This window comes from Paroedura picta, chromosome 10, assembly GCF_049243985.1.
Source record: "Paroedura picta isolate Pp20150507F chromosome 10, Ppicta_v3.0, whole genome shotgun sequence".
NCBI lineage: Eukaryota > Metazoa > Chordata > Lepidosauria > Squamata > Gekkonidae > Paroedura > Paroedura picta.
Window position 1 is genome coordinate 62,878,416 of NC_135378.1, and position 17,307 is coordinate 62,895,722.

The 17,307-nt window shown below is 41.0% G+C and overlaps 1 protein-coding gene across 4 annotated transcripts in view; it reads left to right on the top strand.

Annotated features, from left to right (window-relative positions):
* Positions 1-17,307, top strand: part of PRDM5 (PR/SET domain 5) — a 97,915-nt gene that overhangs the window by 32,668 nt on the left and 47,940 nt on the right. For 3 of the 4 annotated variants that reach the window (XM_077300426.1, XM_077300424.1, XM_077300427.1), the window contains 3 exons: positions 32-111; positions 6,825-6,909; positions 8,371-8,528. In XM_077300426.1, coding sequence (XP_077156541.1) covers positions 32-111; positions 6,825-6,909; positions 8,371-8,528 — 323 coding nt within the window. The remainder of the gene's footprint in view (positions 1-31; positions 112-6,824; positions 6,910-8,370; positions 8,529-17,307) is intronic. The other variant, XM_077300425.1, reaches the window with a different exon arrangement.

Sequence of the window (17,307 nt, forward strand, 5' to 3'; positions counted from 1 at the left end):
AGCTGTTGGTGGTATTTTGTTTCTCTTTTAGGAAACTCTAGGAAGAGGCTGATGTGCTCAGTGTGTAGCAAGAGGTGTTCTTCCACAGCAAATCTTCAAGAGCATCGAAAGGTCAGTAAAATAAAGGCTAACCCACAGCAGGTTGTAGCTTTGTTAAGATGTAAGGCCATAAAGCGTGGTTACTAGAGAGCCACTGTAGCAAAAATCCTACTGTACAGCCTTTGGCATGCTCACAAATATAGTGGCCTGCTTGAATTCTGATTATTTTCATAAATGTAACAAATCCAAAATAAAATGTAAGCTATTTTGTAGTATTCTGTCCTTTGCCATGGTTAGTAATCTGGTTTCTTTTAAACCTCTATTCTGCCACCAAAATCTGTGGATATGATTGGAATCCATGATAGCTAAACCTCACAAGAATAGTTTGATGCCTAGATAAAATCACACAGATATTTTTAACGGCTTTTTCTTTTATTAATCGACTACATCGGTCCACCACAGAGAGTCTGAAGCTCCTTGAATTTCCTGCAGTGTGCCCATCCCTCTTCTTTTCACTTTAAAGGGGGAGGAAGAGCACCCATCTGTCTGTTCTCTCCCTGTCATTTCATTCTACCTATATTCTCTCATCTTCACCCACTTTACTGTAGAGAAATGTCTAAAAACCTTACTTTTCTGTACCATAGTTCAAGGGGCGCTTGTTCTATAATGTGCAAATGGTGGAGTACAATAGAATCAGAGTTCAGTAGCACCTTTAAGACCGACAAAGATTTACTCAGGGTGTGAGCTTTCGAGGGCAAGCACCCTTCGTCAGACTAAGAGCTCCTTACATGACCATGGGAATATATAGCAAAAATTAATTCTGTTACATTAGTAAACTGTGTCACACATCCAAATACAGCCTATGATAATTCTTTGCCAGGAGTGACAGTCTCTCAGACTGCTGTCTGCCTCTTAGAGTTGCTCTGACTCAGGAGAAGCACAATGTCGCTTGACGCTTTGTTTTCTGTCAGCTTATCCTGAAGGCTTGTCATGACAGGTTCTTTTATTTGAAGGTGGGCTTATGGGAAAAGGCCAGCTCAGCCGCTGAGCCTTTGCCTTAGTTCTGTTGGTGCTAGAGTTGGTTCCAGAGCTTCCTTCAGTTCTATATCCTGCTTCATTGCTGACCGCATCTGCTGCAATGAGGCCCGCTGTTCCATCTCGTAGCATTTCTGAACCTCTTTCAAAGAAAGCCAAGTATGGGCTTAAAACGAAGTCTGTACCTGAACCAAGCCTTGGTATCTATAACCAAGCTTTCAGTAGCACCTTCATAGTTCTGATGGCCCTAGCCACACATCACTTCCTGAGACTCCATCCTGCCAAAGGACGCCTGTGCTGATTATCCATCCCATGAGAAGAGAAAGTATTTTGTCTTAGTATTCCTGCTCCTTCTTAAAGCTGTAGTGTAAGGCGTTCAAAACAACATGTAAATGTCAGTCAGGCTTCTGGCCTGGCCATGGGGTAGAAACAGTGCTGGTTCCCCTGCCGGATGACCTCCGTTGTCAGCTGGACTGAGGCAGGTCAGTGCTTCTTGTGCTACTAGACCTGACAGCAACATTTGTCATAGTCAACCATGAGCTCCTGGCTCACTGCCTCTCCGACACCAGGATATGGGGGAAAGCCCTCCAATAGCTTATCTCCTTTCTCCGGGATCATGGCCAATTGAAGAGAGGCAATCAAGCTGTTATCAGCTCACATATGGAGTCCCACAGGGACTGTCTCCAATCTTGTTTAACATCTTTATGCGCTGTCTTGCTCAACTGGTACGGAGTTTCGGGCAGGGATTTCATCAGTACACAGATGGCACACAGCTCTTTCTCCTGATGGATGGCCATCCTGATTCACCCTCAAAATCCTTAGTCAGATGTCTGTAAGCAGTGATGGGATGGTTCAAACAGAGTTGTCTGAAATTCAATTCTTCAAAGATGGAGGTCCTGTGGCTGGGTAGAAAAGGTCCAAATTGGAAGTGTGACTGTCCATCCTGGATGGGGTAGAACTGTCAGTAGCTCACTCCACCAGGAACATGGGTGTGATCCTGGATGCTTCCCTTTCCATGGAGACACAGATCACAAGAGTAGTGCAGTTAGTGTTCTACCATCTGCACCAATCCAAACTACTAGTGCCCTACTTGGCCCCAGAATACCTAGTACAGTGATCCATGTGATGGTCACCTCTAGACTGGATTTATGCAACTTGGTCTATGCAGGCCTACCCTTAAATGTCTCAGGGGAAATAATTTCTGGTATTGGTATATTTTCTGATAACACCCACTTCCATATTTCTTTTTTCTAAATCACCTACTGATATTGTAGTGGCCCTCTACAGTGTCTTACTATTTGTGTCAAATGGCTAAGGGAGAACAAGTTGAATCTGAATCTTGACAAAATGGAGGTTGGGAAGGCTAGGTTGGTTGGGAAGGTGACATCTTGAAGGATGCCGTGCTTCCCACTTTTGATGGGATTCAGCTAAAATTTACTGACTCAGGGGTTATTCTGGATCCAGCATTGTTGCTGGAGAAGCAAGCTGCAAAAAAGGCTTCCAGCTTCATTGAGCTCAGAAGATGGCCCCTTATCTAAACTGAACGAATATGAACCAATTCTATGGTTAGCTCAAGATTGCAGTGCACTTTACATGGGCCTGTCCCTAAAGACAAGTCAGACATTCCAGCTAGTATAGAAACCTGGTTACTAGCAGAGGCTAGGCAGAACATACATATAAAATCCCATTTTATAGACCCTATTACCATATTCAGTTTAGGGTTTTCATTTAGTACTGCCAAAGTCATTAATGATCTTGGGCCCACATATAGGCAGGATTGCCTTTTCTGCTATGCCCAGTTGTAAACTCTGTGCTCCTTCCACATAAAGGCCACATAATGAAGGTTTTCTTTTTAATGTTCTGGTGTAAGTAGGCCATGTTCATCCTTCTGTTTGCACACAGCAATAATGTGAAGAGAAAGCATCAGTCACAGGGATTCATTTATTCTGTGGGATGCGAGCATTGTAAGGTATGCCTTTCAGAGTCTGCACGAAGGAATACCTTCAAACTTTTATTATTGTATTGTATTTAAATTCTTATGGAAGTCAAGGGGTTGTCTCAGCCTTGGCACATTTAAAGACAAAAAACATCAGAGACCTATATTTTTAAGGCTAATTCCTGCACCAAACTAAGGACTAGCTAGCTATTTAGAATTGCATGAAAAGTTAGAAAGGCCAGATCACATTGCTTGGATTAGTGAATCTCTTTAAGGGCTTATAGTATTAACTAAGATCTAAGGAAGAACAATCAGGAAGATTTATGGACTTTAAAACAGTTAGTGCCTGCCAGGAAGTCTCATACTGAGCTTTTCTCTAAACATGTATATGAAACTGTTCAAGAGAGTGTTTCTGTTGTTGATCCCTCTGGTCATGCCAAATTACAACCATCATCATGGTGTTGCAGCAAATTATTACCAGGGAGGATTGTTTTTGATAGTGTACTATAGAAAATGGGGAGGGAATGCAGTATGGCGTAGTCCAATCTTGTCGGATCTTTGAAGCTAAGTAGGCTTGATACTTGGAAGAGAGACTACCAAGGAAGACTCTACAGAGGAAGACAATGGCAAACCATCCCTGATTCTTAGTTGCTTTGAAAGTCCCTTGTTGGGGTCACCGTAAGCTGATTATGACTTGATGGCATTTTACACACAGAATGTAGAAGACACCTTGTTGTTCATGTCAGATGATCCAGTATATAAAATGGTAGCATCCTTGACCATGATGGCTTCATTGATCTCACATTCAGGTTTATGAAACAGGCTTGTTTCCAGGGCAGCCAAGACATAAAACCATAGTTTAATTTAAATATGCTATGAAATGATGTGAAATGAGAATTTGGCTCACAGTCACTGGTTTGTCTAAACCAGGGGTAGTCAACCTGTGGTCCTCCAGATGTCCATGGACTACAATTCCCATGAGCCCCTGTAGTCCATGGACATCTGGAGGACCACAGGTTGACTACCCCTGATAGTTTCATTACCTTCTCTGTATAGCCTAGGAAGATGTCTTCAGAGAGCAAAGATTAAATTAGGATTAAACACGGTGTCTACTCTCAGGCAGCATGCAAAACCATAATTAAAACTAGCTTATAGAAATCCATTTGTGAGTTTAAAAAGGGTTAGAAACAAAGGTTCCCATTTAACTTCATGAGAAATATACCAATACGATAAAACATTCCTCCTACTCTTGTGCAAAATTGAACTGTTCCTAGGGTCAGAGAATGTTCATTCCAGTCAACTGAATAAGAAACGCAACTAGATGCATGTGAGAGATTTATGTTTTTTTAAGGTCACCGTTGGGATTGGCAAAAAATGTAGAAGGTTAACACTGTTTCCTCATAGAAATCAACTCCCCACGAACATTTACTAGGTCAGGAAGGGAAAAAGAAGAAGAGTTGGTTTTTATACCCCACTTCTCTCTACCAGGAGTCTCAAAGCAGCTTACAATCACCTTCCCTTCCTCTCCCCACCTGAGGCATCTGTGAGGTAGGTGGGGCTGAGAGAGCCCTGATGTTACTGCTCTGTGGGAACAGCGCTATCAGGGTCGTGACAAGCCCAAGGTCATCCAGCTGGCTGCATGTGGAGGAATGGGGAGCCAAACTCAGCTCCCCAAATTAGAAGCTGCCACTCCTCACCATTGGCTCCCATTTGTATCTCCCATTTTTTACCCTTAAGAGGTCTAATCACAGCTATGGGGCAGGGAGGGGACCTTTCTGTTGAACAGAGGAACACCGTGGTGCTTCGGCCCTGATGCATGGGGTTCATATTTTGCGTCTAATTCGATCTAATACAAATTTTAGCTAGATTGCTCCTTCATCAGTCAACTGACAAAGGGAGAAAATAGATTGTGCTGTTTTTCCCATCCCAAATAGCTCAGTTGTGGTATTTCCTCTGTTGTGAGGCACCACATGCACTGAATACTGCCCACGGAACCTTGCAGGAATGAAAGAAGCATTCCAGAGGCTCTTTCGGCTTAGAGAAATGGTACTGGGGGCAGGGAGGTTGGAGCCCCTCTTCTCAGGATGCTGCTATGGTTCCTGTCCTAATTTTGCCCTCCAGGTCTTTGGCAAATACTTTCCTTCTGCATGCCTCACAACTGCAGGGAAAGCAAGTTGGGTTGGTAGAATCCTGTCCCACCTCACGCCTAGATTGCTACCCTGAGACCAGATGCATTATGGTTGTAGGTAGAGTGGAAAAAGCTGGCTGGATCCAATCCAATAGTCATTATTTTAGTGAACCTGCAAACAAATGCAATGTCTTAGACTTCAAGACTGTAGACAGGGCTCATCTTTAAAAAATATACTTTGTTTTTTACCCCAACTAGTTCATTTAGTGTTTTGAAATTACTTATTGTTATCTTTACCACGTCATATTTTTATATGCACTTTTAAAGGTACTTTGTCAAGTTCACCTTTGAAAAGTTTTTGAAATGCACTTTTGCCCTACCTAATAAGTTAAATTAAGATTTCTGAGATTGTCACTTTTGAAAAATGAAGAAAAATGTTCATTTCAAGTGACACAGCCTTGGCTAGGTACAGGCAATCCAGCCTAATTAGTGTTTGAGACATCTCTGTCTGGAGGTATAGATTCCAGAGTAATGTAAAATAATTACTTAGAATGGGTTTAGACTGGAGTAACTGCATAGGATTTCACTGCAAGAATTATGCCCTCCACTCGGTGCAGAAAGATTTGATGTATGTGTGTTATATATAATACAAGTGCAAAAGTGTCATTTTTGAAAGATTGTTCATCAACTTTCACTAGAGGAAGCATCACATGAAAAAGTAAACTTATTCTTTTTGTCCATAATGATGACTCTAGGACCACAGGGTTGTTGAGCCGCTCTCAGTTGGGCAAGTTGTTCAACATTATTATTCCATACTTATTATAGGTCTTGCTTCTTTCTTACTCTCTCAGATTTGATACATGAGCCATGTAGTCTTTTTGCCAGTGAAACTGCCTCTTCACGTGCAGTGTCTCTAGATTCATTCCCAACTATTCCTCTAGTGAAGGGGTGGCCAGACTGACTCTCCAGTTGTCCGTGGGCATCTGGAGAGCCACAGTTAGGCCACCTCTGCTCTAGGGCTTATCACCCTCAACTCTGGAAGTTAAAAAGATTATTTTAGATCTCCATAATTTTATATTTGTTATTATTAATACAGAAAGATATACTACTGTACAAAGGACAAAGCAAGCACCCAATATAGCATACACTTTGAAAAATAAATGCAGTTTTGGAAATGTCTGTAGTAGTCAGCAAAAATGATTTATTGTGTGCACTACAATGTATTCATATACTTTGCAGAAGTCCCTGTACATTATTTACATGGTGAATATGTTTTTTTCAGACTTTACATTTGTTCGTTGAAATGGTAGATATGAGTTGGTGATCTCCAGGAAGGCATTCCTTTGGCACAAAGAGTGTACGAATATATATAATATGTCAAAATTGCATAATTATATAGCTTGTATTGGTTGATAATTTATTGAAGGTCTGCTTCAAACACTTTCTGCTAATGTAACTAAAAATTCAAAAAGGTGGATCATGGATTGCTTACTATAATGAACTTTTAATTTTGGAGCTGTAGCTGTTAAGCAAAGGATAATTAAGGGAGGAAATATAACCATGAGCATTAGCATAGCTCTTAGATAAGGAATAATTACAGTCTGTTGAAGATGTTCCTTTATAGCTTAAGATGTGTGATCCTGTGTAAGACACATATTTAATTACTTTTAAATACTCATATTGCAGGTTCATGAGATCTTTGAGTGTCAGGAGTGTGACAAGAAATTTATTTCAGCTAACCAGCTAAAACGCCACATGATAACTCACTCAGGTAAAATTGCTTCTTTTTCTTCCATCAAATCAATTTTCACATATTACCTTCAATTGCTTTCTTATAGATGTTTCTTTTGCTTGGGGCTAAACAGCAAAAAACATGGATTCCTGTGAGACTATTTGGTAGCCAGTTCTACGGTCCATTTAAGTTAGCATGTTTATCTAAAGATGACTATTGAAATAAATCATGGAGGCTCAAGCAGTTCTTGTTGCATCACTTCCATGCTTGTTGGTTGCCACTACAATGACGTTGGTCAAAGGCCTTCAATTTAACTAGTTTATGGATTGCAATCTCACAAGTAGTAAGTTGTGCATTCCTACCTGCAATAGTTTAAGTTAATTGTACAGCGTTCTGCTTCCCCACATCTCTTTCTGTCTGTTCCGTAGTCCCACTGCCTTTTCCTTCCATTATGGTCTGCTGTTTTGAATAAAACAAACTGCTTTTTCATAACTGTGGTTGCATAATGTTGTGTGGCAGGAGCAACGTAAGTGATGTGAAGCTGCCTGTGCAGACAATATTTTTCATGGATCGATGTTGCTGTGTATCTCCAGCCAGAACAATTCTAACAGAGCAGGCATTTAAATTGCCTCTCTAGATCATTTGCAAGAAGATTCCCTCAAATGCAGTCACTTGAGCAGGGTATCCTAGATCTTACCACATCAACAATTCATCCTGTTTTCATTTCCATGGATTGGGTTGAGCAGTTGCAAGAGAGGCGTATTTTACGCCTGCCGATCATTACTATTCATTTATATCTGGCATTTTCACAGCTTTGGCTATGTTAATTGAAAAGAGCAAACTTACAACCAATTCAGTCAAAACAGAGTTGGCTGTTCTCTCCACAAATGCATCAAAACAGGTTTCCAACTGTGCAAGCAGTGTTATTTTTAATCTGCTGTCGCCACTTCAATACACGCTACAAATGTATTTGCTTAAACAATAAGCTGCGTCTTAGAAGTCCTTAGCTGGCTTTCGACATTTCAGATAAGAATACCAATGTTGCAAAGTAGGGCTAGGCTTCATCCAGTCCCGGAAACACGAAAGCCCATGCATACCAAGTGTGGGTTTTAAGGGAAACGAATATGTTATGTGTACTGCTAATTAAGTTTTAAAACATTTAAACTGTCATGTCCTCTTTCACATTTGTAGTCTGGCAACAGGCTTTGCCTCTTTGAAGTCATTCTCTTTTGATTTAAGCTAATTAATCAGAGTTTAGTTTTAGCCGTGGTTGTTGCAAAGAACGTGCCAATTTCTCGAGATGCGCCATGTCTCATCTTTTATGAAGCGACTTAACTGTGTAACATAAAGGGCATTCAATGTCTTTTTAATTGGTTTAATCTTGATTGGATTGACTTCATTGCAGAACTCTCTTCTAAGGAGATGGCTGTCTCTGCCTTTCATCTTCTACCCCTATATAAACAGGAGATTAAATGTCCCTACCCCACTCATTTTCTGCAGAAAAACGCCCCTACACCTGCGAGGTTTGCAATAAGTCCTTCAAACGACTTGATCAAGTGAATGCACACAACATAATACACAGTGAAGATAAACCCTATAAATGCAAGCTTTGCGGAAAGGGATTTGCCCACAGAAATGTTTACAAGAATCACAAGAAGGTAATAAAAAAAATCACTCTGCTGTTGTTGTTTACAGCTCTGCCAGCCTTAGATTTGCAGCTGTTGCTCATTTCAGTGATGGATCAGTACGCTTTGGCATGCTTAAAAACACGAGCTTCAAATCTCGGGAAAAATATATTAACATTCTGTGCATATAGCCTAGATAATAAATGAGTAATTCCTGGCTATTTTTCTTCTCCTTTTCTTTTAAAATGATCCTAAACTCCAGTTCAAGAGATTATACTTTTTTGGTTCCTCTTGAAATACTTTATTGTGTTTTTAAACTACTTTTTAAATTTTTGAGAACTGTAATGTTGTGACAGTCATTCTTTATCGTTATGATTTGTCACAGTCCCCTATCTGAATGCATTATGTTTTAGGAAAAAGAAACAGCATTGCCTTACTGAGGAACGTCTCATTTAGCCCCTCTTGAGAACCACCTGGCTGTATGATTTAAGCTCCATTCTGTCCTAATTTTTGGTCACGCCTGTCATTAGTTTTGACCCGGACTTACTTTCTCAACGTACAGCTACAAACTCGGCTGTTTCTCCTTCAGAATTATGAGACTGTTAAAAAAAAAAAAGGTATCTGGCTAGTTTCCTGAGCAGTCTTAGAACTCCCCCTTGCTCTTTTTCCTTCTCCCCCCCCCCTTTAATTCTTTGATGAAACAGATATACCAATGCTTCCATATTTTTCACAGTTTGGCTGATGTTATCTGCCATCTGGGAATTTGGCACCGGATCTTTGCACTATCTTTTTTATTTTCAGCCATAAATCATACAAAAGTAATAATAATGCTTCTTGCAGGGGGAGTGCAGTGATGGCTGCTCTTTCTAACACAGAAAGCATGTGCCTGCTGAAAGATTATCTTGCATATGTACCATGAGTACATATGTTATGTTGCTGTTTTTTAAAAATGCAATTTTAAATGTGGTTATATTTAGAAGGAAATTACTGATAGCCACATCATTTGGTCATTGTTTAATTTAAATACCAAGGAGTGAAAAAAACCCGATTTTTTTCTGTGTAATTTCCAAAACACCAGTTTATGTTTTGAAGCATTTTGTTTAAGACTAAAACCCAAAATGCCACATCTGTTGTCCTGCATATAAAATCCACATCTGTTGTCATGTATGCACATGTAAGATTTAAAACAAACCATGTGTATGTTTGAAGGGAACTGAATCCTACCTCTCCCCTGTCTTATCTTCTATTACAACATCAGGTCAAGTACTTTTCCCCTTTCCTGGTTTGCTTCTGGTATTGATGCCCTGCTAAAAGAAAAGCCACTGAAGTGTTAGTTTTTGGTAAGAGAAGGAAGGGCAAGTTGAACCAAATTTACTTCTTTCCACAACTGGGAAAGCATCTACCATTAATCACTAACCTTAACATTTTTATTCTTCCTATGTTTTTGTGAACGACAGTTTAAAGGACTGATTTGTTGGGATGCTATTTACTACTTATGTATTCTTTCCTTATATCTGCACTCTTATAATTCTAGTTCCATTGTCTGAGGAAGTGTACATGCACACAAAAGCTCACACCTGGAATTACACATTGGTGGTCTTAGAGGTGCCTCTGGTCTCAAATTTTGTTTTGACCTATGAGTGCACACACCTTTTGGCCATTACTGTCCAGCAATCATGATTACCCCTGTCAGTTTTTGTTTTCACTGAAGTGGCAAACTTGCTTCAGGACTGTACCACTTCAGTTTGCTGAAGAAGCTCACCTATTTTGTATTTATCCATCTCTTCACATAACAAATTAACATGTAATCGAGAATATTAGCCCCTTCTACCTGACATTTAGTTTACTATGTGGGAGTCGGATTTATTATGGAGGATTATTCAGTCATAAGATTCCACACCTGTAGCTGAATTGGTACAGTCTGAACGCAGGTCCTTTTATGTCATTTAGAAGTAGGCCTGTTGAACCCGCTCCAATTATATTAACCTTTATTAACTTCATTTAATGGATCTTTCTTGGTGGCAGTCACAGAGAGATATTTTATTGCATCCCCTCTCCTACAGCAGATCCAAATACCCCCTGAGATCTTGTTCAGGGAGGGGAGTCCCTCTCCTGTATGAACAGAATTGGGGGAGCATTTATGATTACTGAATGAGAGAATTGCACTCTGTGAGCAGAAATCCTTGCACCTCCATAAATGTCAATCTGGATCCAGCCCCTTGTGCTCTGCAAGGTCAAGGTAGATCAAGATATCAGGCAATGTCATACTGGATATCTTTATATATTTGTATATTAAAATCAGTTACATTACATGACTATTTCTTTTAAATGTGCCATTGTGTAAGGTCTATCATTTGTCAGTTAAAGAATCTAGAGTTTGTCCTAATATTCAACCCAAAACAATAAAGAATTTTGTGGCTGCAACAGAATATCATAGCTACTCTGGAATTAACTTCCAAAATGTTAGTTAAGGCTAATTTCCTATGGAAATATTTCTGCTGTTATGTTAGGGTATCAGAATAATCACAGAATTAAAAAGTAATCTCATAAGAATGTAAAGGCTAAGAATAATATTTCAACTAGCAGTTGTTTTTCATACTTCGTTTTGTGGAAATATGGAATTCCTTGGTAGGCTATAAATGTTCCTCAGTGATGTACTACCTTTGCTTGCTTCTGGAAGTTCTGCAGTCAAGATATGGTCTAGGAGGAGGTGCTGACAGACAGGCACTTCACATTTTAGTGATGGTCTTTCTCCTGTGGCCTAGGCATTAACTAGAGAAGTGACATGATATGGGCCAACCTTGTCAGCTCTCAGAAGCTAAGCAGGGCCAGTACTTGGAAGGGAGACCACCAAGGGAGACTCTGCAGAGAAAAGCAATGGCAAATCACCTCTGCTTCTCATTTGCCTTGAAAGCTTCTTGAAGGGCTCACCATAAGTTAGCTGTGACGTACTGGCACTTTACTCACATACACAGAGGAATTAACTATGGGAAATCTTTTGACAGAGGAGAGGCTCAGATATAAAAATAATTTATTTTAGAGTCCTTGGGTTTAGTGGGGTTGAAAGATTGGGTGTCATCTGTAGCTGCTATACTGAAGTTTACCCTAGAGCAGTGGTCCCCAACCTTTTTTAGGCTGGGGACCGGCGGGGCAACTGTCCCGCCCACGCATCGCCCATGCGCGGCTGCACCCGCGCATTGCGCATGCGTGGCCCTGATTCCCTCTCCCCCCCCTCCCGCAGTAAGAAGCTTCCCGGGCCGCAAGCTTGCGGCCTGGGAAGTTTTTTACTGCGGGGGGGGGCGGGGAGAGGGAACTGCGGCCCGATGCCATGGCCTTCGCGGCCCGGCACCGGGCCGTGGCCCGCAGGTTGGGGACCACTGCCCTAGAGGGTGCCCTCTGCAAGAGTCTGTGGTGGACCTTTCTGAGGACCTTCCACATGACATATTCAGGAACATGGTAGGTCCTGAACCTCCCTCTGCAGACAGTAAGACTGATTCTGCACTTACTTGGTTTATTCCATTGTGGATCCTGCTGAATTCAGATTGATTTGAGCTCAAATCTTCCTCTATCTCCCCCCCTCCCCCAATTGAAATAGAAAGTGTTCTGCACTTGATTGGGGAAACTCAGAATGGCGAGGGAAGGCAAGCGTAGCAGTAGGCTCTTTCTTTTCTTGAACAGGGAGTGGGGAGAGGATTGGAGACAGCAGAGGAGGGGGAATAAATCCAAGAGGTAAATCTCTGCTGAGAGAAGTTAGGGCTTCTGGAGCACAGTCACTTTAAGACAAGCCTTGCAACCGGGAACCAGGAAGTCCTTGAACTGATGCCCTGGCCAATCAGGGAGAACTTTGCTACCAGACACAAAGCAGTAAGTTAATTAGCAAAAAGGAGCTGTCTACACATTTACTCATGGTGGTCTTTCAGATATCAAGACTTATATCCACTCCAGGATATTGCGGGAGAAAGGTAGGGTCACCACCAAGCAATCATGCACATTGCGGCGGGAAAATCTGAAGTGCCCAAAATCAAAATGCAAATCGAATTCAGTGTAGATGGGAGGGATTTATTCGAACTGGGACTAAGTAAAAAGCCTCGTGCTTAATACAGGTAGGTTTCCTTGAAACTAAACAGTTTGAAACCCACAGTTTATGGTATAGGATGGAAGTTTGATTTGTGTAGTTATAAAAACAGTTGGACTCTGCATCTAGAGATATCTGGGAGGGCTACAGCTCTGTGGTAGAACATCTACAGAAGGTTCCAAGTTCAATTCCTGATATATCTAGGTAGAAGGATTGGGTGGTAGATACTGTGAACGACTTCTGTTTAACATCTTGGAGTGCTCCTGGCAGTCTGAGTATATTATATTGATTTTGATAGGTCAAGGGTCTTATTCACTATAAGGCAGCTTTGTGTATTCAGTTATTCACAACTGATTCACAAAGTTTTGCAGAAGTGTAGTTGGGCTTTTGTAAGAAATCCTGGATGACTTTGCATCTGCTGATAGTGTCTTCATGCTAGGCACAATGAGTGAAGTTCTAGAAACAAGAATCCAGAATGATCTTTTACGTATGCCCAAGAGGTGGCATTATCCAGTGGACAGGCTAGAATGGATCAAGATCCTATTGGAAGTACCACTTGTAGTTATTGAGATTTGTGAGTTGTTTTCTGAGCCTCTTTTACTATAATTTTGTCACATATGATGAAAATACATTAAAAAAACTAAAAACATAATTGGGTATGCACCATGGTGGGGGGATTCAAAGGCTATCCCAGTCACAACCTTCCTGTATCATCACCAATTCTCTGAATGCAAAGTGCTGTCTGAGAAGAAGGAACACATTCTTTCAGAATTGCAGAGGTAATATTAATGCTTATTTCCGAGGCAGAGATGATTCTTTATCCAGTGGTTTACTATTGGGAATACTTTGGTCTTGCAGTCTTGTGTTTGAACAAGAGCTCTTCTTATCCTCCGCATTGCAAACTGCTGCTGAATTTGAAGCTTCTTAAAGGAAACCTTCAGCTTCTGTTGTGAAAAAAATAATAAATTTAGAATCTTTTGGAAAAAGCAATGTCTGGTGTACACAGAAGAAGAGGAGGAGACCCTGCAGGGGCAGGAAGAAGACAATTAGATAGGATAATAAGGTCAGCACTTTCTCACCTGTTGTGTCATTCCTTGTCACCAGATTGCTAAGGCAGTTTCCCCCTTCTTTGGAAGAGCTATACTCAGTCTTACTCCTCAGCTGGAGACGTAGTTAGGGGCCGCCTCTGTCTCTCCTCTTTCCTGTCAAGTATATTAATTCCTAAATCTTTATCTACTCTTAAATCAGGTTATGCCCTGTTAATGTGTTAATTACTCTGCCAGTAGGTGTTATGGGCCGATATTAAGCACATTTCTGATTAGAGGTAGAAATCACCAGAGATTATTTGCACAAGCAGGGAAGAATAAAGGAATAAAGATGGCAACCTCCTGTGGTGCGTAACATGTTCACTTAATAGATAGACTCAAAAAGAACAGTTATTTAATTTGGAGAGAACGAATGAAAAGTCACCTTCTTGAAACATGATTATGGGATCCTTGGTCCAGGATGCTTGACCAAGACAAAGCAGACAACATGAGACTCCCAACTTGAAAAGGCAAGAAAGGCCATAGTCATAGAATCATAGGGTTGGAAGGGACCTTCAGTGTCATTTAGTCCAACCCCCTGTAGAATGCAGGAAATTCACACCTACCTGCCCACACACTGTAACCCTAATTCCATGCCTAGATGATGCCCCCCCCCCCAAAATATCCGAATCTTTGGCCAATCTGGCCTAGAGTATATTCACCTCCCAACCCCAGGGTAGTGGCTGGCATTTCACTGGGCATGCAAGAAAAAGCCACAAGAACCAAGCATAGACACAGTCCCTTCTGCCCAGCCACTTACAAATCTGCCTAAATTCACAGAATAAGCATTTCTGGGAGGTGACTATCTAGCCTCTGGTTAAAAACTTCCAAGGAAGGAAAACCCACCAGCTCCTGCGATGGCCTGTTCCATTGAGGAACCGCTCTGTCAGGAACTCCTTCCAGATGTTTAGGCAAAAATTATTTTGAATTAATTTCATCCCACTGGTCCTGGTCCTACCCAGTGGGGAAACAGAAAAAAAAATGCTTCATCCTCTATGTGGTAGCTCTTAAAGTTCTTGAAGATGGCTATCATATCACCTCTTAGTCATCTTCTCTCCAGGCTAGGAGTGGATGAGCGATAGGGTTGTGAGTGTTCTGCATAGTGCAAGGGGTTGGACTAGATGACCCTTGAGATCCCTTCCAACTCTATTATTCTATGATCCAAAGCCCTCACCATTTCCGTTGCATCCCCTGGATGTGCTCCAATTGGAGTACATCACTTTTTGATTGTGATGCCCAAAACTGAATGCAGTTTTCTAAGTGAGGTCTAACCAGAGCAGAGTAAAATGGTACCATCACCTTGTGTATTCTGGACCCTGTACTTCTTTTGATACACCCAAAATCTCATTTGCCTTTTTAGCCACTGAGTCACACTGCTGACTCATGTTCAGTATATGGTCTGCTAAGACTCCTAGATCCTTTTTGCACATACTAAGGTCAAGACAGGTCTCCCCCATCCTATAATGATGCATTTGATTTTTCCTCCCTAAATGCATAATTTCATCATTATTGAAATAAATTTTATTCATTTTAGCCCAGTTTTCCAGATTGTCAAGATCATCCTGTATTTGCTGTGTTTGCTACCCCTCCAGTTTAGTGTCACCTGCATATTTAATAAGCACCTCCTCTATTCCTTCATGCAAATCGTTTATGAATATGTTGAACTACACAGTGCTCAGGATAGATCCCTGAGGCACTCCAATTGTCACTCTTCTCCAAGAGGATGCCGAACCATTAACAAGCACCCTTTGGGTGTAATCTGTCAACCAGTTCTCGATTCACCTAACAGTAATAGGATCCATACCACATTTTACCAACTTGTCAACAAGTATATCATGTGGAAGCTTATCAAAAACTTTACTGAAATTAAGATAAACTATATCCACAGCATTCCCCTGATTCAGAAAGGTAGTAACATTCTCAAAAAAAGAGATAAGTTTAGTCGTTCTAACATTAGACATTACTTGTTATTGAGAAAGCTGTGCTGACTCTTAGTAATCACAGCCATCTGCTCTAGCTGCTTAAGAACCAACTGTTTCATGATTTGTTCTAAAATTTTGCCAGCTATAGACGTGAAGTTAGTTACCCGGTCAGTAGTTACCCGGATCTTCCTTTTTTCTGCTTGGCTGAGCAGTTCAGGAGTTCTAGCAAAGGCAGAAGTTATACCTGAGCTTTTCACATGGGAAACATAGCAAGAAAATCTGCAGAAGAAACAGAAACATGTAGAAAAGTCACTTTAATAAGAATGTTCTTGGGCAAATGAGCAGCTTTCCTACATGGAAAAATAAAGGAAGATATTTACCTGGAACAGACACCAGGATTTCCACCAAGATGTGGAAACGAGAAATTTCATTGAATGCTAACCAAGGATGGATTTGAGCAAGGCAAGGCAGAATGATGTCAGTACTCAAGATATAGAGACAACAAATGGATTTTCGTTCTGACTTATATGGATGACCTGGTTTTATGCCATGAAGACAAGGAGGACTGTGATGAAACAGTTCAACATCTAAATCAGGAAGTAGAAGAGAAAAAACTGGGAGATGTCAGCTACAATCTTGGAATGCAAGAAGAATGAGAGGAAAATAGAAGCTACCTTCCCAATTAGAAACAGAAAATTCTAGAATATTTGGACTACATGAATATGAAAGAAGTTCATCCAGCAAGCACTCCTATGCAGCTAGTGAACTTCTGTCTGACAACAGGCGATACAGAGAAGCAGTTGGAAGACTGCTGTACATAAGCATATTGATGCATCCAGATATCCCAGCAGCTGTGGGCATGTTATGCAGAAAGATCGAATTGCCAAGCAACGAGGACTGGAATGCAGTCAGAATACTTGTGAAGAACCTGCATGGCACTGCACATCTGAAACTAAAGTTAGCTACAAATCCAGTCCCAGATTAGTGGGCTATATGGATGCTGACTGGGAAGTAGATACTACAAACAGAAAGTCTACCAGTGAACATTTATTCTTTTATTGTTGGTGGAGCAGTCAGCTGGCACAGCAGGAAGCAAGGAACTGCAGCTGTGCCCTCAATTGAAGCTGAGTGTATATCCATAGCAGAAGCATGCAGACAACTGAAATGGGTACTGCAACAAATTCAAGATAGAGGAACCCAAAGTGGTACAACTCTTTAAAGACAACCAAGAGTGCATAAAACTTGCAAGATGGAGAAGATCAACTCAAGAATTTAACACATGGATATGAAGTATCATCAAGTAAGAAACACACAAGAAGGGTTTGTTGAGTTGGAATATTGTCCTACAGATGAAATTATTGTGGATGTACTCACCAAGTCACTTTCTTGATAAAAGTTTGAAAGTCTACGTAGGAAGATGAAATTTGTGAACTGGTACGATAGAACTTGAGAAGGGCTGTTGGAAAAGGTAATGTACAAAGAAGAAGAGAAGGACCCTGCAGATAGGATAGTGAGGACAGCACCTTCTTTCTTGTTAAGTATTATTCTTTGTTTGTCTCTAGGCTGCTACTCTCAGTGCCCTTTTTTCTCAGTAGTACAAAGCTCAGCCTTACCCTCTCTCTCAGCTAGAGATGTAGTTAGGAACCTATCTTTGTCTCTCCTCTTTCCCTTCAGGCATGTTAATTCCTAAATAAACCATAATCTACTCTTTGATCCGATTGTGCACCGTT